The sequence below is a fragment of the Suncus etruscus genome, chromosome 7, assembly GCF_024139225.1.
Source record: "Suncus etruscus isolate mSunEtr1 chromosome 7, mSunEtr1.pri.cur, whole genome shotgun sequence".
In the NCBI taxonomy this organism is placed as follows: domain Eukaryota; kingdom Metazoa; phylum Chordata; class Mammalia; order Eulipotyphla; family Soricidae; genus Suncus; species Suncus etruscus.
In genome coordinates, this window is record NC_064854.1 from 28,756,643 (window position 1) to 28,777,721 (window position 21,079).

General features: G+C 43.0%; 1 protein-coding gene across 3 annotated transcripts in view; it reads left to right on the top strand.

Annotated features, from left to right (window-relative positions):
* KIAA1217 (KIAA1217 ortholog) overlaps window positions 1-21,079 on the top strand; it is a 742,062-nt gene that overhangs the window by 667,414 nt on the left and 53,569 nt on the right. For all 3 annotated transcript variants that reach the window (XM_049777747.1, XM_049777749.1, XM_049777748.1), the window contains one exon: window positions 10,235-11,067. In XM_049777747.1, the coding sequence (XP_049633704.1) occupies window positions 10,235-11,067 (833 nt within the window). The remainder of the gene's footprint in view (window positions 1-10,234; window positions 11,068-21,079) is intronic.

Sequence of the window (21,079 nt, forward strand, 5' to 3'; positions counted from 1 at the left end):
TGAGTGCTGCCAGATGTGACCAAAAAAAAATTAAAAATTAAAAAAAAAAAAGATGGGTTTTCTTGCAGTTTCACTCTGTGAGTTCTGTGATGCTGGACACGCTCCTTCATTCCTCCATTGCTGTTTCACAGCCATTCACATGGTAATAGTCATCTCTGTCCTGTGTATTTCACTGAGTTCTGAGCTCTGTGAAATAAAAAAAACACAGCTGAAAGCTCTATACAGACTGCAAAGCTCTGGCTGATTATCTCGTGTGTGTGTGTGTGTGTGTGTGTGTGTGTGTGTGTGTGTGTGTGTGTGTCCACTTAGAGTCTTTCCTAGAGGAAGAAATGTTATAAATAAATAATGCCCAGTTTTAAATATTGCATGGTGTGTGTGGATAAGTTAAAGAAGCATTTTAAGAACTACCACATAAAGAAAAAGTCTAAGACACTGAAAAGTGACTCTCTGGGCAACAGAGATGATTTATTTTCAACAATACATCTAGATGTACTAAAAAGGGACTAGTGTCCAAATAAACAGTATCCATCCAGCAAAGTGAAGGGCTCAGGAGATAGAGATAAGTCACAAAGAGTTGTTTATACCATCTGTTACAAGTGGTAGAAAGATGGCCATTTTGCCGTAACTGTAACTCTCTTCAGTACAAAAGGGAGTCGTGTCCTTGGCCTGGATAGCATGGGAGAATCCCTTTAGAAGATTAAATATCCATGAGAAAGGACATTTTTATTTTATTTGTTCTGTTGCTCCACACAGTTACTGTAAGGGGGTTGACTTGACTGGTGAATGCTTTGTTTAACTTCTGATCTGCTCTGAGTTTTCTCCTCACGCCTAGGCACAGTGCAAAATCAGCCAGGCCTGGGGCAGAAGAGCTCTACAAAACCTGCCCGCGTCCAACTGTGAGCATTCAGCTGAAGGCTCCATAACTCCCTTTCCTCTTAGAATTCAGTCACGTTGACTACACTCTGACATGTCTGGAAGACATTTTCTTCATATCAGATGAACTATGAAGAGGTGAACTCAACCTTCACTGATGACCACTTTGCCTTCATGGCATAAGCATTGAATGTGGCCTTTCTGCCAACATCTTTATCATCACTTCTCTCTCCTGTGTCATCTTCGATTTTAGGCTCTACAGTTAGACTTAAATTTTTTCTCTTAGTCTAGGCTGTGTTATCCCCCCATTTATCCTACAAAAGCCAAGAAAGAAATGAATTTGAAAGGGGAAAGAGAAATAAATTCCACAAGACTCTTTACTGTACCAGAGAATAAAAATTATTTCCTGTGGAGGTAATGCTAAATATTTACAGCATATCCTCTCTTAATGCTAACTCAAGAGAAATAAATTGCTTCCACTTTGCTCAGAGTTCCACTGACAGGAAGAAGGAATATGAATTATAAGTGACAGGAAAACAGCATTTCACTAGACTGCTGGATACCTGGATAAACCCAGGCTGAGGGGGACCCAAGAAGCAGATCATGGGATATCTAATCTAGATGGCCTTATGCCCAAGGAACCCTAGAATGAGATGAGCTCTGTAGAGGATCAGCCTGAGAGAGCATTTCTCTGGAGAAACCACTGTGTGAAGCCCAGTTCTCTACCTCATGAGGCTATTGTTCAGGAAATCAGCTTGGGCGGTGCCTCAGCTGCACTCCAGAGCCTTGAGGAGCCGCACCCCAACTCTCCTGGGTCTGCACCGCACTTCTTACTAGAGAGCATGCAACTCATTCTGAATCACCACTGCCAGGAGCTGGTATTCCAACTCCTGGCATTGGGTGACAATAGCATGCCATCGGCCCATTGTGCCCAAAACATTTTGAAAGTGAAAGGAACTTACTGTGAAAGGTTCAACATGAAGCAGAACACGAAGAGGAGACAATTTTTCCCTCACACTCTCCCTTCCTGTGCATACCAACATACCCACAGGCTCCACCTGCCTCTCTGTGACTAATAGAGACACTGGTGATGTGTGTCACTTTGTGGCAGTGGTGGAGGCTCCTCAGCACTATGGAGATAGAGGAGGGCAGGTAGTATTGAACCCAAGAGTATAAACATAAACACTGTTGTCACCATATCACCTCAGAAATCATAAGCTAAAGTGACTAATGTGGCCCCATCATTGAACATGGCTCTCTCTTTTTTTTTTCTTTTTCCTTTTTTTTGGGGGGGGAGGGGGAGGATTTGGGCCATACTTGACAGTGCTCAGGGGTTACTTCTGGCTCTTCGCTCAGAAATTGCTCCTGGCAGACTCTGGGGACCATATGGGATACTGGGATTCAAACCACCGTTCTTCCTAGGTCAGCTGCATGCATGGAAAACGCCCTATCACTGTGCTATCTCTCCAGCCCCATGAACCTGGCTTTCTTGACTGGGCCAGATGTAGCACTGGGTGTTTCCATTTTGGAGGATGGGACGCTGGTGGCAGGACCTGAAAACTTCACATGGGTTCTTTCTCTCTTCCAAGCAGTATTTCTCAGCTGAACAGCAGGTATATTAGTACAGGAAGTCCCCTTCTCTGCCATCAATCAGTGTCTTTGGGTGGTGGTAGTTGTAAAGGTGATATTGGGGACTAGGGACACACACACACACACACACACACACACACACACACACACACACACACACACTTTCCTTGAAAGTGCTCATTTGACTCAAGAAATCAAGCCTGCTCCATGTCTGTTAGGTACGTCAGGGGTCCCTAATGTGAACATCCTCTCTTCCTGTTCTAGTGAGAAATAACAAACTTTGCACCAATTCAATGAAAAAAAAATTCAAAAACAGGATTTTGCATTCCTTACTCTTTTTCTGACCTCTTCGGTGGCATCTGTTACAACCACTCTGCCAAATATTGTTGCTAATGAGACATTCTAGGAGGTTACTGAGGTCATGCGCTCCCACTTGGCCCCCCTTTAATAACCACAAGGCCGCCTGAGGGCAGCCCATGGTCGTTTAGGACTGCAGTGCTGACTGCAATTGAACTTGAGAGGCATCTGGGAATTCTTTTGGTCAACAAGAACCACCTCCCAAAACCTGAAGACTTTTGCAGAAGACCCGGGTGGCCCAGAGCTTGTCTGTGGGGTGTGTGGGAGGCAGGGAGCAGGGGGCCCAAGGAACCACTGAGGCCCTCATCCCAGTGTTCTAAGTTCTTTCTTGTGGTTTCCCAAGGACAGCCTCCTTTTCTTGCTCCCTAGGGCCTCAGAAAGCAGGAGGGTCACTCCATGAGCAGACCTTTCAGCTAAGGAAGCACTTCCTTTCCTCCCAGCTTTGGGTAGTAGTAATTTGCTGCTGCATGTCCTTTGCCAGGCCCTGCACAAGCCACTTCTTGTCAGGTACTGGCATCACCTTGGGTCTGTGCCCTTGAACTGTGTAGGCCCCTAGGGGATGGGGGTCTTCCAGGGAGCTGTGGAGGTTTCCGGGTTCTTGTGGACCGAAGACAGAGGACTCTGCTTGCCTTTTTTGGAAGCCCCTCTCGGCCTCTTAACCTGGCCTTGACTGACATTCCATGCCCCTCCTTCCCCTTCCAGGTATGTCATTCTTCCAGAAGCTGCTTGTGGGGTGCTGAGGGGCTGAGGAAAAGCTGTCACCCAGAATTCAACTGGGTAAAGTGGAGCTGGTTAATGAATAAACAGCTTCATTTATCACCTGCGTGGTCTCCTCTGGTCTTAGAAACCAGGGGGAAAGGCTCATATTTCTTTCACTTTGAGGCCAAACCCGGACTTGAATAGGCTGAAGCCACATGGCTATTGGTCAGCTGGGCTCTAGCATTCTCTGTAGAGCCTGATCTAAGCACTGGGGGGGGGGGGGGAACTAGCAGGGTGGACTTTTGATGGGGAACCCCTTACCCAGTCCTGCCTGTATCTTCCTCGGCATGTATTTTCCATGTAAGCACTTGTTAAAGAACTGAATCAGCTGCGCTGTAGTCTGTGGTTGGCTGTGGGCTGAGGTTATTCAGTGACTAATCTCCAAGGGGAGGAGAAATGGGCTTATCATGGGCTTATCCATGCCTGTGGCTGTTTCGCTCCGAAGATAGGGACAGCTCTATGGTCTTGGCTGCTTTTTGAGCCACACCGACTAGGGGGAGGTTTTAGAATCTGGATCATCCGTGATTACTTCTCTGGAGAGAAAGCTGTCTAAAAGATCGAGTGTGGAGCTGAGGATTTCCATGAAGGCAACAAAGGACTCGAGTAGTCGGGAGCTGAGCCAATGTGCTTTTTCGCGGGGTTAGTTATACAGGTGATTGCCTTAAGAAAAAGTAAGTAGCTTTAATTTTCCAAGGATGAAACCCATCTCCTAAGATTCCTTTTCCGTTTTGTCCTCTTATTCACTGTGTGGTCTTGAGTGAGTGGTGTATTTACAAATGATAGACTTGGGAAGGGTGGGGTTTGAGATACAATAAACTTATACATAATTGTCCCTCTGTGCAAAGAACATTAGAAACTAAATGCTCTTCAGATAGGATTACATGAGATGGTTTTCCAACGTGATGAGAAATCAGCATTTTTATGGGAATTTTCTGCCTCAGAAAACAACTTTTAAATCTCCCTTTCCTACCCCTCAGATTGGGGAAATAGCTTAGAGGACCAGAGCTCATGTTTTGCATGCAGGAGGTCCTGTTCAGTCCCCGGCACTGTCTTATTTTTTTTTTTTGAGCACCATTGGTAGCAACCCCTGAGCACCACTGATATGGTCTAGGAACCAATAAGTAAATTTAATTTTTTTAATTCCCCCCACTTACATTCAAGAAACTTCTAAATGAGTGACATTTGATTTAACTTACAGTGCTTGGAGGAAATGAAAAATAAATCTATATTAGGATTCCTAACTTGTACTTCAGAGAATTAATTTGAAACAGTTCCAGATCCTTCCTGGTTCTTTAGCAAGCACAAGCCAAAACCAGCCTATTAAGCTGAGTTCTATATGCTGAGGCAGAGCCCCTTAGCCAGGACAGGGTGTGGAGACTCTGGAAGAACTTCTTCTGCTTACAGGAACAGGAAGACTCACCAGAAAAGACTGTGCTTGAACAGGGAAGGAAAGAGAACCAGTTGATACCCAAGCATGCAGGTGAATGCAAAAGCCTATTTTCTACTTTGTCAGTAAATTTAGTACAGATAATGGAACAATTTTTCTTAGTCTCTTTAGGCTAAAGAGCAAGCAAATAAATATCCATATTATATCCTGATAAAAAGTTCAAAGAAGTGTTTTGCTCAGAGACTTTTTTCTTTTCTATAACATCAAATAATGCTTTGATTTGGCTCCCACATTTAGCAGTGGCCAGGGGCAACTCCTAAATTGTGTTCAGGGGCAAGTCAGTACCAGGGATTGAACTTAAGGATCCTATGCACTGTTCTGCACTGCACTCCCTGAACAAACATTGTTTAACTCATATAAAGACAGTAGGGTTGAAATCTTCTGGGGTAAAATCATCAATGACATAACACAATCAATTCTAAAAAGAAAGAGCTAATGTGATATTTAGTGGAATAAGAGAGATTTGTTGTTTGTGTCTGTGGGTCTATGTATGTGTTGTGTCTGTTAATTTATTTTGAGATTATATTAATCATATTGTTACAGTGTCATAGTTTGGGGTTCAGGGCTACCCCCTAACCCAGGGATGTACCAGGACTCATCCTCACTCACTTTCAGCTCTATCAGCCCCACACATGCAAGGCAGGTGCTTTCTCATTGAGTCAAACGTCGGGTTTCCCTCTTCTTGTTTATTTTATCTTAGACATGTAATATAATTTTTCTCCAAAAGTCAACTGTGAGTTTTAGTGTAGGGAAAACCCAGTAGGTATTTAATGTCATTTCTTTTACGCATCAGCCAAAAAGAAAATTAATTATAAGGCAAAATATATCTCTCAAATTGTATTGGCACTTCATTCTAGGATGATAGTCTGCATGACATTTGCCTTATTGGCAGCGAACCCTGACGTGATCCCTGACACCAGATTAGAACTGATCCAAGTGTAGTGTCTTTGAGCACTGCCAGTTGTAGCTCAAAAAAAATTAAGATTTCTTGACAGGAGGCCGGAGAAATAGCATGGAGGTAGAGCGTTTACCTTGCATGTAGAAGGATGGTGGTTCGAATTCCAGCATCCCATATGGTCCCCCAAACCTGCCAAGAGCGACTTCTGAGCATAGAGCCAGGAGTAATCCCTGAGCACTGCTGGGTGTTTCCCAACCCCCCCCCCCAAATTTCTTGACAGGAAAGAGAAGGGAGTTATTATGTTACTTGGAGTGTCAGGAGCTCCCAGATTGAGATATCTGAAAACTGACAAGGAGGGACAAGAGAACAGGCAGGATTAATCCTGGTGGCATTAAGGTTCATCACAAGTAGGTGTTGAACAATGAAAAACATTTAAATTAATAACAGTAATAGCCATAGAACTGCTGTTGGTTGCGCTTCATCTACTTTAAGTTCCACGTGATGCTTTTTATACATAGTGCCTGACTGAGCAGATGCTGAGAATTGATCTGTACACTTGTGTGGGTTGGTTATCCTCTTGTGTGGTCTGACTCTATGAAGAATTTAACCATGGCTGGCTGGGCTGGTCCTGCTTGTATTGTGAAGCCCTGCTTTGCTTACCAGCAAGCCAGATCTTTGCATTGAACCCTGCCTTGTGGAAAAAAGTCAGGAGAGGTGTTTATTGGGAGTCACACTAATCACATATCAGTTACTGGGTAAATTACCACAGAATATTCTTGGAACACCCACCTCGTCTAATGCACTGCATTTCTACATTCTCGTGAGGTTATTGAGTGGTCAGAGAGGGGATCCTGTGGGCTGGAGTGCCAGGGCTGAATCAAGACGAACAAACTCACCTGGAGCCTAAACTGGAGCTACAACTGAGGTTGGGATCCACATTTTGGGACTAAGCAAAGAAACCCAGGGTGCGGAACAGCTTGAGGCTTTCACAAGTTGAGGAAAAACTAGCTCACCTCTTGACTGTGGAGAGTGAGGGTCTGGGGTTGTGGGTGTGTTGGAGCTGAGGTAGTACAAATAAAATTGTGATTGCCGGGGAGGTACCAGCATACACTGGGGTTCCCAAAAATAATCAGCCCTCAAGGGAGTTGAGGGCCAATTAGATAGTAGTCAGGTAACCTGCACACTAAGGGAGCTATGGTTACTACCTGTTTACACCTGACTTATCTTTTTAATTGGTCGTTTCCATTCTGAAATCCACCGTAAAATGTAAATGTCGATCAGGATTTCTCTACTCTTGAACTCTTCCAGAGATAAGCTGAGGAAGCCATGGGGGTCCAGGGATATGGGGTGAGGGGTTGCTCCCTTATATTCTCATCTGAGAAGGAGATGGATGCGCAGGGTGCATCTTCTTATGAGCTAGGACGTGGAGATTTGTTTAGAATTTGTGTCTTAGAATTGTACCTGGTACTTAACAAATGATTGATGGTACTTACTTGAAAAATGAATTTATCAGAGAAGGAACTAGCATTTATCCAGAGGGGAAAAAAAATCAGTATTTGTCTGTTTCATTTTCACCATCTCCCCTACATTCTTTTCTTTCTTTCTTTTTGTTTTTGTTTTGGTTTGTTTGTTTGTTTTTGGGTCACACCCAGCAGCGCTCAGGGGTTACTCCTGGCTCTATGTTCAGAAATCGCTCCTGGCAGGCTCAGAAGACCATGTGGGATGCCGGGATTCGAACCACCGTCCTTCTGCATGCAGGGCAAATGTCTCACCTCCATGCTATCTCTCCGGCCCCCCTCTTTTCTTTCTTTTTTTTTTTTTTTTTTTTTTTGTGGTTTTTGGGTCACACCCGGCAGTGCTCAGGGGTTATTCCTGGCTCCAGGCTCAGAAATTGCTCCTGGCAGGCACGGGAGGACCATATATGGGACGCCGGGATTCGAACCGATGACCTCCTGCATGAGAGGCAAACGCCTTACCTCCATGCTATCTCTCCAGCCCCTCTTTTCTTTCTTAATTACCACCCATTCTATGTGTCTGTTTGACAGTTTATCTTGGTTCTCATCCATTTGAAATCACACAGTTTGTCTTCAGAGCCCTTCCTCTGACCCCCTCTTGTACACTTCCTTTTCTTCTCTATCATAACCTAGAAGTCTGAATGAGAAGGTGGGCCTGTAACAATGCAAATACATGGGCTTGGGTTATCAAGAGTCCTTCTTTCATGCCATTTGGAGAAATTCAATGAGGACTTCCAACTTTACCTTAACCTCCAACAAAACATACCAGATATTCATATTCTGAAAGGATCATTAATAATTTTTATGCAGCACCTGACTAAACACTCTAAGGCAGAAATGAATTCATTTCTCCTTTGAGCAACTATTAGGTAATTTTAGTCATCATTTCTTTTTAATTTCTTTTCATTATTTCTTCTTTGTTGGAACACAGCAGTTTTAAGCTCCTGGTTGAGGGATAATGACAGCCCAGAAGACCATTTGCCTGGACAGGAAGTGCCAGCTAATGACTCTCCCCCATTGGCTCTACCTTCTGCCTCTGAGGATGGACTTTCAGGCTTCTTACTCCCAACCATGCCTGATTTATTTCCCTCTGTTCTCTGTCTTCCACACTCTGAGTCTTACCTCCAACTGCACTTTCACCATCCAGACCATTGTTTCCTCCCATTCTCTCTATGCTGGTTTCAGTTGGCTTAAGAAATAGTTGAGGGCTGGAACGATAGCACAACAGTAGGGCATTTGCCTTGCATGTGCTAACCTAGGACGGACCTTGGTTCAATCCCCTGGCATCCCATATGGTCCCCTGAGCCAGGAGCAATTTCTGAGCTCATAGCCAGGAGTAACCCCTGAGCATTACAGGGTGCTCCCCAACCACAGGAAAAAAAAAAGAGTTGAAGGTAAATCATAAAGGGCTGGAATGGAATGATAGTACAATGGCTAGAGTTTTTTGCCTTGCATGAGGAAGACCCAGAGTTGACTCCTGGCATTTCATGTAGTTCCCTGAACACTGCCAGGAGTAGCCCCTGCACGTTGCCAGATGTGACCCAAAAACAACAAAAATAAATTTAATAAATAAAAGAAAATCATAAAAACAGCTCTCCATGTTTTCCCCCATGAAATTCCTTTCTAGCCACTATTATTGTAATAGCTTGTGAAAAAATATTTGAATTTATTCTTTTTTTTTTGGGGGGGGGGTTGGGGCTACACCCAACAGTGCTCAGGAGTTACTCCTGGCTGTCTGCTCAGAAATAGCTCCTGGCAGGCACGGGGACCATATGGGACACCGGGATTCGAACCAACCACCTTTGGTCCTGGATCAGCTGCTTGCAAGGCAAATGCCGCTGTGCTATCTCTCCAGGCCCTGAATTTATTCTTGAGCCATACATGGCAGTGCTAAGGGCTATTACTGGCTCAGTAGTGACCACTGGCAGTGTTCAGGGAACTATACGTGATGCTTGAGATTAAATCTATGTTAACCTCATGCAAGACAAGCCCCTTAATCCCTAAGCTATCTCTCTAGCACAGCTTGGAAAAAAAGAAAAAGATGCATACTCATGATTTTCCTAGAATAATGCTAGAAAAATATTACTTATAGGACTAATTTTAGAAGAGCCGACTTCAGTACTTTGAATATACCAGTTGTCTCTAAGAAACAATGACCTCAAAATTTAAACGATTATAAGATATTTTGCTAGAACCTTACAATGCTGAGGCCTCATTTAAATATATATGTTCCCTGGGGTTGCTGAAACAAATGACCACAAACATAGTGTGGTTCTAGTGCCATATTTATCTACCTGTTGTTAGCTCAAAAATTCCAAGCATATTTTCAGAGGCCAGTATCAAGAATGCTGGCCATTGCTGCCTCTGGAAGCTCCGGGAAAAAAAATCTTTTTCCTTTTGCTTTTTCTAGCTCCTAGACACTTACTATACTTTTTGGCTTTGGGCCTCCCCCTCTGTCTTCAAAGTCAGGATTATAGCATCTTTCTGTCTCTCTGCATGTCTATGTCTTTATGTCTTCCCTTGACTCATCCTCCTACCTCTCTCTTTCTTCTATAAGCATCCCCTTGACTGTATTGTATGTCCTTGGATAATCCCAGGTAACCTCCTCCATCTTGACATCCTTTAAAAGAATTCTGCAGGGATGCAGAATCCCTCTTTGACATATCCCAGTTTAAGGAATGAGGTGCAGAATCTCACTGAAGGAGCATTCATCAGCCTCGCACGAGCAGGAAGATCCAGGTCTCCCCAAACTTGAACATAAACATCAAGTTTTCTCATTTCTTCTTTCATTTTCAGATGCAGCGAGAAATCATGTATGCAAGAGGCGATGGCACTGCTGCCTCCCGGCCTGGCTCTACAACACATTCACCCCACGTCATTCCCAATTCACCGCCTTCTACTCCAGTGCCCCATTCCATGCCTCCTTCCCCCTCCAGAATTCCTTATGGGGGCTCACGCACAATGGTTATCCCAGGCAATGCCACCATTCCCAGAGATAGACTCTCCAGCTTGCCAGTCTCCAGGTCCATCTCCCCCAGCCCAAGTGCCATCTTGGAAAGAAGAGATGTCAAGCCTGATGAAGACATGAGTGGCAAGAACATTGCCTTGTACAGAAATGAGGGTTTCTATGCTGACCCTTACATTTATCATGAAGGACGGATGAGCATTGCTTCTTCCCATGGTGGCCACCCCCTGGACGTCCCTGATCACATCATTGCCTACCACCGCACAGCCATTCGATCAGCGAGTGCTTACTGCAACCCTTCTTTGCAAGCAGAAATGCACATGGAGCAGTCACTGTACAGGCAGAAATCAAGGAAGTATCCAGATAGCCACTTGCCTACTCTGGGCTCCAAAACGCCCCCTGCCTCTCCTCACCGGGTCAGTGACCTGAGAATGATAGACATGCATGCTCACCATAATGCCCATGGCCCACCCCACACCATGCAGCCAGAACGAGCCTCCCCCAGCCGCCAGACCTTCAAAAAAGAGCCAGGCACCTTGGTGTACATTGAAAAGCCACGCACCTCACCAGGGCTCTCAGGCATCGTGGACCTCGGGCCACCTCTAGTGGAAAAGCAAGTGTTTGCTTATAGCACCGCGACCATACCCAAAGACAGAGAGACCAGGTAAGCTGAGGTTGGGGGGCATATGTGCCTGTGTGTTGTTGAAAATTTCTCTGCACAGTTTGAGCCAAGAGGCCAGATGGTGGCTCAGTACCAAGTTTGGGTTGCTTCAAAGAGCTCAAAGCAGTCCTAAAGTTGCATTAAGGCTGCAAAGAATTTCTAAATCATGGGGTCAAGTGAGTCTGGCCAATGGCCAAGTGGATTGGTGGGTATAGTCACACCAATGGTTGGGGTGGACTTTTGGAGGGAGCATCGTTGTGAGTGTCTGTCTACAAAGTGGGAAGAAGATCATGATTAGCCAAAACCAGCCAGGCAGCTCAGGAGCCTGAGTGACAGTACAGCAGGTCAAGTGCCTGTCTTGCACCTAGCAGAGGTGGTTTCAATCCCTGGGATCTCACATCATCCCCTGAGCACTGCCTATAGTGATTTCTGAGTCAAAGCCAGAGATAAGCTCTGAGCACTGCCAGGTGTGCCCCCTGTCCCAAATAAGTCAATCAAAAGCCAACAAGAAACTCAGTAGAAGCCTGTCTGCTGTTGGTCCTCCTCTGAGTGCAAGGAGCAGTTGTGGTTCAAGTCTGAACTGCTCAAAATGACACTTTTAAGTCTTTCATTGTGATATGCAGTTTTGTTTTCTCATCTAGTTTTGGGACATGAATGGAAAGAGAGTGTCACTGTCTGTCATCTTGGTGACAAATACATGCATTTGCATAAAAAAGAGACTGATTTAGACTTAATACTTGCTCTGGAGTGTTACTAAGATGCAGAATGTTTCTGGTGAAGGAGACGTTCGGGGTACATAAATGTATTTGAAATAGTCATATTGTTAGGGTTTTCCAGCCTCAAACCTTCCGACTCCCTCTTGAAAAACTTCCCTTCAATGTTGATAGAGTAAGAAATAAAAAAAGCTCTTTTTGAATCAAAGACATGTTTCTAGACTCAATTGGTTGAAGGAAGTCAACATGATAATCATAATCAAAGAGAAGAAATACAAAAGGGGTCCAGCATTTCATCTGTTGTTGTAGAGTAACTCAACAGGGCTGTAAGATAGCTGTAAGGTCTAACTATTCTGTCACAACCCTTCATCCCTGCTCCTCATCAAAAATGCTCTCTTGGTACCTTCAAAAATGGTACATGACAGACTTTCAAAAAGAGCAAAGTGGGAGGTGGCACATATATTGCTTTGTATTTTTTGCACCCAAAGCAGGAAGCCATGACCTCATGAGCAGAATTTCTTTTTTTTTTTTTGGTTTTTGGGCCACACCCGGTGACGCTCAGGGGTTACTCCTGGCTATGTGCTCAGAAGACGCTCCTGGCTTGGGGGACCATATGGGACACCGGGGGATCGAACCGCAGTCCGTCCTAGGCTAGCGCAGGCAAGGCAGGCACCTTACCTCTAGCGCCACCGCCCGGCCCCTTGAATTTCTCCTGAAAGGATCATTCTTTCTTATTGGACTCAGCTGAAAGATTTCAGGAGGACTCCAGGAAGAATATGTTTATGCTGGTGGGAATCCTCCACCAAACAACAAATTCTAATCCTTTCTAATCGATAGTTGCAGTAACAGGCTTAATTATGTAGGACTAAGAAAAAATTGAGGATTGGAAGGCAGTATTTATTCTCTTCTTTCCTCGGCTCAAAGCAAATGAATTCTCAGGAAAAGAAGAGGCTTTTGGTGCTCACAGACCCCAAGGGGTGTGGGGTCAACTCTAAGACTCATTGGAACAGATAAATGTTATAACTCTGGAGAAAACCTACTAAGACAGACCTAAAGGCTGGAAGCACCCACCCTGAGCCTTTTCTGGAAAGTGTGTTCACTGAGGCACTTCTTAGAAATGTATGTCATTGGGAGGAGGACATTTGGAGTAATTCCTCTGCAGGACTTAATGGTGAGGGGCCAGAATACATCCTCCTTATTTTCCCCCACCAGCTCTGCTATCCTGCCTGTGGGTAGGAAGAGGTTGAAAATGTGATTTCACCTGACTTCTTTGGGATCCATTTTCACCTTGCTGGGTTCTGGGCACATGTTAGGCAGTAACAGTGTCTGATTTCTTCCCCTTGTACCTCGCTCATGGTCATGTTGATCCACTCACTCATGTTGATTCACCCAGTTCAGTATCAGTATTAGTTCCTGGATACCAGTTGAACCTTGCTTGTGGAAGAAGACAAAATAGGATTCTCTTTAGTACATTGTGACTTTTCTTTCACTCTTTGTTTAAAGTCGTATCCAATGTTGCTTACAGCAGTATCCATATTCTCTCTAGGTCTCTGCTTTCTCTTTAGAAAGGCATGGCCAACCTCAGGGGCTTCCATTCCACCCAAGCTGAGAAAAGTTTATGGCTTTCCAGTGTATAAAGTAGAAAGAAACCCTTTCTAGAAAAATTTAAAGGATTTTAATTCAGAAATAGCAAGTATTAAGAAAGTTGATTTGAAAGCTTCATGTTCACTTAAAACATAGTCATTATCATCACTACTACATTTTGATTTAATATTATTATTATAATATGAATGTAATTGTACCTTTTCACATTTTTCTATAAAGTGAAATCACAGGGGAGAAATTTTCTCTCACACATATTGCTTTGGTGATTCTTACCTCTTAATCAACTCATGTCTAGCGGGAAGTATTCAAGTGTTGTAGATTCATGAGTTGGCTAGATTCCCTTCTCCTGTCACACACACACACACACACACACACACACAAATACACACCTCTCTATTTTTAGTCACTGATCTAATATATCCCTTTTCCCCAATAACTCAACCCAGGCCCGTGACTCAAGTCTATATCCAACTGTTCTCTGAGAAAAGCATGGAAACTTTGTTTTTTGTTCCTCTACCTATCACTCCCTTGCTACCTGAACAAGTAAGAAGGGGAGGCGACTTGAGAAGTGTCATACTTCTTCCTCCTCAATTCTGGTTCTGAACCCCTTTGGCAAAACATGATGCTCAGGCTGAAAAGTGATAGAGGGTCTGATTGCAAGAGGAAGAGGAAGAATAGTAATGGGGCCCATTCCTTGCTGAAAGCCTGTTTATTAGGTTTAGACTTAGACTATCTTAGGTCATTTCCATACTTCATATAAAGTCATCAGCATAAGTCATCAGCCCTGAGAGCTCTAGATTATCCTTACCACTATTCCACAGGTACAGAAACAGGCTTAGAGGTTAACTTAGTCAAGGTTCCAAAGCCAAGTAACTGGCAGATCATGCCCTGGTTAATTGTGTACCACTGCACAGGGCCTTGCCTGGTAAGTGAGAATTCTGAGTCACCACCTGCACCCAGCAGAGAAGTGGATTCAGGAGTGAATTCTGAGCAATTCAACTAAGGCTTTAGAAATTGTTTTAGAACTAGATGCTCAGTAACTGCTCCTAAAGGATATTTGCAGTCATAAACATGAGAGAATTTGCATAATTATACTGCTAAATATGTACATGCCATTTAAAATATAAGTGCCCTAGCTAGTATATTAGCACAATTATGCAGAAATAGGGAATGGAAGAAGAGAATATTCGGGGTAGATTTTTCTTCCTAAAAAAAAAGAAGAAGAAGAAAAAAGACAGAAACACAAAATTTATAGTCCAGTACTTCACTGATCTCATGATGCTATTTTGGAAATGTATCATCAGTGTTAAGTATTTTTAAAGAGTCTTCATACCCTTAAAATTGAACTGAGTACAAGATCCTATGGAGTACCCAACTATCCTCTACTGCAATTTCTTAACATTATAAAGCAAATAAATCCAAGTGCACTTTTTATAGAAAACTCGCCAGTGAAAGTTTACATCTAAAATATGCAACTACAATAACACAGGAGGGAGACCGAGAAATCTGAGCCATGCTTTTCTGGGGGCACTGCTGGAATCTTCTGTGTTTCAGAAGAACACTTCAATGAAATAAGCTGCATAACTACAGGATGTTCAAAAATCAGAGAAAGATCCTTTCTTTTCCACCTGTCCTGGGGAAACATCCAGTGGCAGCTTTATTTTTTTTTAAGGAAATATGGATTTTTACAATAGATCTATGGACTTGAAAATGAAGGCTTCAAGACAGAATAAATGCATCTTGGTTTTTGGATTGAATCATGTGCTTTGACCCCAGAGATCTGGCATCTCTTTTTTATTTTATTTTTTTTCCATAAAGCATCTTAGCTTTCTGGAAGTAATGACATTTGATAGAGATGATCTGGAAGCAATAACCTGTCTCTCAAACAATGTAATAGAGGATGGCAGGGCACTTCTCCCATCACTGCAGACCTTGGAACAGAATTGCAGAGGCAAGATCCTTGAACATTCGGAACTCTGATTTTCATATCTGTGCTTCTCGAAATAAGGTGATCACAAGTGATTGGATGACATCTCCTTTCAGCAGAGATTCAGGAAGAGAGTGTGTTCGTATGACTGAGGAGTGTCCAGGGCAATGATGTGTGACCGATGACTTCATGCATGAGGCCTTCTTCCCGGGTTATATGATGACTTCATTAAACTGCATCATTATTCCTCTTCATGGCACATAAAGCAGTCCTTAAGATCTATAGCTTCCTAGGCATTTGTGTGTTGCTATTTTCTATTGATAGTTTGGAGCATCTAATATCAAATATCTTTATGGAAACAGCACTCAGAAAGCAAGCGTGCTCGTTGCAAAGTGACGAATGGCTCTCCTTCCAAATGCATAACAGATTTCTTCCTAATGTCACATTTTTAGGACACACTAAAACTCAGATCATATTTTTATACTGTTCTGCCCTAGAGGGAATAAATTGAACAAGCCAATCCAGAATCCACTCTGGACACCTAGGTTTGGATGTGTGATTTCTGAGTCAATCTTATGATTTTACACTCTGAGAAACTGTCTTTTACTTTAGCCACTTGAAAAAAGATGGTTGAAGAAAATTTGTGTGGCTAGGAGGAAGCCCATATGCTGATAACTTCTGTCTAGTCTTAATCAGTTTGTATCATTTTCTTTATGAAAATTAAAGTATGTTGGAAGCACAGGGGGTAGGCTGGACTCTTGCCTTAACAGCTGATTGAGTGAAAGTCTAAATTTAGATTAAGTTGGAATTGACTGGTAGGCTTAGAAAATTTTATCAACTGGGCTATTTAATTAAATAAATTAAACAGGATGATCAATTTTTTTCCTTTGTTGGCACATACAGATAAAAGTAAACCACGTCAAAATTTGCTAAGTGGGGCCGAGCAATAGAATAGAGAATATAATGCTGCCTTGAACAAAGCTTGCATGGGTTTGATTCTTGGCATCCCATATGGTGCACCATATGGTTCCACCAGGAACCAATTCTACCAGGAGTGATCCCTGAGCACAGAGACAGGAATAGGCCTTGCGCATTGCTAGGTGTGACCCCTAAACAAATAAATCTGTTCCTCTCATATCCAAGGATTCTCCAGCATTATCAGAAAGCAAAAATGCCCTATTTGTGAAACATCGCTCTAACCCAAATCTGGATTTTTCTACTTAATGGCATAGAGAACTGAAAGAATTCCTTAGAGTTAAAGAGCATAAAATTTGACATTTTATTTTATTTATTTATTTATTTATTTATTTATTTTGGTTTTTGGGTCACACCCGGCAGCTCAGGAGCTACTCCTGGCTCTATGCTCAGAAATTGCTCCTGGCAGGCTCGGGGGACCATACGGGACGCCGAGATTCGAACCACCGTCCTTCTGCATTCAAGGGAAATGCTTTTACCTCCATGCTATCTCTCTGGCCCCTACATTTTATTAATAGGAATCTTGATCATAATTAGCTGTCCTCCTGCTCCTTATCTTAGTAAAAACAACTTTCTTATTGTTAAAACTGCTATTCCCTTCAGTGCAATCAATATGCCACCACTATTTATTGTCATAAAGAAGCAACAGGCAGTGTTTCAAATGAGACTGGCTGGGTTCAAATCCTCAATTCCAACATTTGCTCACAGTGGGGTAGGAGATGGAGGGGGCAAACTTTAATATATTGCTGTATCTTTCTCTGAATTGTCATTCATCTATAAGTTAAGGAAAATTATAATTCCCATTTATAAATGAGGGAAGGAGGGAGCCACCCATTTCAGTTAGATTCCCTTGGTTATGCTTGGCATAGCTAAGTGTTCAGGGAGTCCCTAGTTTGAGCAAAGCACTCTACTCAATGCCTCTGAACTGAGACCAAGACACAGACATGTTAAGGACCAAAAATTTCTGCCTAAAGAAACAAGGAGGCCATTACTTTAGTTGCCATAACCCAGTTTATAATAGTATTTCAGTCTAATATACATCTCTGTTTGCCTCAATGTGACCAACACCCCAAAGGGGTGGGGTGGTTCATCATCCTACAATCTTTTTTTTTTTTTTTTTGGTTTTTGGGCCACACCCGGTGACGCTCAGGGGTTACTCCTGGCTATGCACTCAAAAGTCACTCCTGGCTTGGGGGACCATATGGGACACCGGGGGATTGAACCGCGGTCTGGTCTGTCCTAGGCTAGCACTGGCAAGGCAGACACCTTACCTTTAGCGCCACCACCCCGGCCCCATCCTACAATCTTTTTACCATATACTATTGTTTTTTTGGGGGTGGTGGTGGTCACACCTGGCAGTGCTCAGGGTTACTCCTAGCTCTACGCTCAGAAATCGCCCCTGGCAGGCTCTGGGGACCATATGGGATGCCGGGATTTGAACCACCAACCTTCTGGATGCCAGGCAAGTGCCTTACCTCCATGCTATCTCTCCAGCCCCCCATTTACCATTCTTACCCCCCTCCAAGCCCCTTTTTTCCTTTTAAGAACTACCAATCTGTTTTTCAAATCTAAGAGGTTCTTATTTTGTTTTGTTAATTTAGTTTACATTTCACATATGAGTGGCATCATGATACTTATTTTTCTGACTTAATTCACTTAGGACATATTTCCAAGGTTCATCTATATGTCACAGCTGTTAGGAGTTTATTTTTCCTATCCTTGAGTAGAAGTACTGTGGAGTGTGTATGCGTGTGCAAATACTATATCTTCTGATCCAGTCTTTTATTAATAGGCATTTAGGTTGTTTTCATTTTATGGCATTTGTTAAAGTAATTATGTAGTGAACAAAGAGGTGTTGAGATAATTTTGTTTGTTTGTTTGGGGCCTACACCTATAGCACTCAGGATTACTCCTGGGGGGCTCAGAGAACCATATGGGCTGCTGGGGATCAAACCAGGACCAGCTGTGTATCTACAGCTGATACATCTACTGTATATCTATAGGCCAGCATAATATCTACTCCACTATGTCTAGAGTGTTTTGAATTAGTGTTCACTTACTTTGGATCAATACCCACAGATGGTTTCTATGGTACAGTTCTAGTTCTCCTTAATGTCTTGAGCTGTCTCCATACTATTTTCCATGGTGGCTGCAGCATCTTATGTTCCCATCAACACTATATAGAGAATTTCCTTTGGGAGGGACAGTTTTTAAATATAATACCAGGAGGAGGCTGTGTAGGACAGAGTTAAACTAAGTGTGAACAGAGAATAAAATTAGCTGGTCTCCAAGATCCAAATTAAGATGTTTAGGATGTCAAAGGCACTTCTTAAACTCATTTTAGGAGAGCGTCAGGATGGCACCATTTCTTCTGTTCTGGAGTAAAGAAAAAAAATCAAGCCAGGATTAAGGCATTCATTTAAAATTGAACCTGAACTATGTAGTTGATGAGAAAACCACTCAAAAGTTGTAGCTGAAATAATTAGGTTTTTTGTTTTGATGCCTAATATCATCTGGATGATTCAGCTCTTGTCTGAATTGCATTTTCAGGTAGCTCTAATTAGCGATCAATAAATGTTTATTGAGCTTTTCTTATGTGCTTAGTGGGAGACTGGATGCTTTGCAGGATACAAACTAACTTAGATGTGGTTCCCACACACCAGGAATATAAACAGGGAAGACAGTCATAAGCCATTAAAAGTGAAATATAGACAGAGAAGCTCTGCAGTGGTTAAGGATGGGAAGCCAGACAGCCCTCAATGCTCACTGCATTGCTCTTTGGCAGAAGCATCCACACGAAGCAACAGGATTTAATTTGGGTTCATGCTCAGGGTTGTTCCTCTTGTGCTCTTGAGAGTGATGTAGTTTAGCAAGTGAGGGACTGTCTATCCCAGATGCTGGGGTTACATGGGGCAGTGGGGTGCTGTTCCAACATCCCAAAGTCCAGTTGGAAAGTCAGGACACGTTTTCCTTGCAAACAATGAGGAACAATGATAGGACTAATAATACATTGTAGGTTAAAGAGGCTGCTGTGGGCCAGCTGGATTTCCAACCATTTATTCCAAGTGCAGAACAATGAAAGGACAAGTAAACTTTTTAGTTCCAAGGCTATCATGATTTGGGCACTGCTTTACATATTAATCTCAAAGAAGCAATTGCAGCTGGTAATGGCTATGAATTCAGAGGATGGAGCACATTTCCCCACTCATTCTGGCCTGGAAGCCTTTATGGGAATGTCAGGATTATCGCAAATCGAAGGGATGTGCACTAGGGAAAGGAAAAATACCATTTAGAAGACAATCTGGTATTTAATCCAAATGTGTTCTATTTTGACAATTATGGTACCTAAAAAATGACATCTGGATATTATTTTTAACAGTATCCCAAGTCAAATGGTGAAATATTGAATTATTGCTGCATGAAGTGATATTAATGACTAAGTCACTCCTAGTTCAAACTTTATTGAATTCCAACAACAATTCTTTGATAAAAATGGCACTTGAACAACTAGCAAATATATGAAGAGACTCTTACTCTGACACAAGGAACCTTCTACAAGGGGAGGGTTAGGGACAGTAGTAGAACATATAAATTGCATGTGAGGCACTGTCAGTTTGGTTCCTGGAACCTCATGAAAAAGGAAGAAATGACCAGAACAGCTAGAGAGGTAATATAGGGATTAGAGTCTTGGTTTACATGTGGTAAACCTAGGTTCAATTCCTGCCATTGCAAAAGTTCCCATGAACATTGCCAGGAATGATCCTTGAGCGCAGTTGGGTGTGACCCAATAAAACAACAATGGCAACAGAAAGCCAGTCCAAAGAGATGGATCATTGGACTGAAATGCAGATTTGCATGTATGGTCCCCTAAGCACTGCCAGGACTGACCGCCAAGTACCAAGCTGGGAGTAACTCATGGGAGTAGGCCCTCCCAGATGTGCCCCAGAGAAAGAAAACAGTGAAGTGACTGTCACAAAACCCAGTTTCTCCAAAAGAGACGCCGTCATCTGTCACTCATTAGAGAACGGTAAATGTGTTTCCTGGATGTGCTTTGAATATTCACAAGGTGTCCTGTCAGTCATATTTGCCTTCAGCTGGCAACAGAAAACAACCAGAGTGGCCTAGAAACTGCCAGAAGCCCAGATCCCCTTTTCTTGCCCACTGATGCCTCTTTTCTCAAAGTAAAGAATTAATCCAAAGAGGAATAGGTGCCCAATTTCCACTTTGGTAAAGCACCTCATCGCTGTTGCCCTACAGACCTGTCTCCATCTGGTTTGCCTCAGACCGCTGTGATGTCAGGTTCTGTTATAACCCCTCCTATGATAAGCTTCCCAGAAGGACAAGGTTACAGGTATTTTCAATACATTTCCGTATTGAGATTTCAGTCTTTCATTTTCATTAATAAGATATTTCAAAGACTGAGCCTTCGAAGTGATTAAGCCTCTACTTGAACTTTCCAGAACTGCCAGGCCATGAAAATAGTGCAAAGGCTAGACCACCTTTGCATACCAGTGACCTAGATTCCAGCCCCAGTACTACATGACCCCGAGTGCCACTGGGAATCACTTCTAAGGCCAAAATAGTATATAACCCTTCACTACTGCTGGATGTGACCCCCACTCAACAAACTTATAAAACAGATCTTGAAAGATGACTTAAGAGACAGGAGCACATGCACTGGCATGGCAGATCCCCAGTTCCATCTCTGAGCAGCCCAGGGAATGCTCCCCAACATTTATTAAATGATGAAGGACTTAAAAGATTGGCTACTACTTTAGTGTTAACAATGAATGAC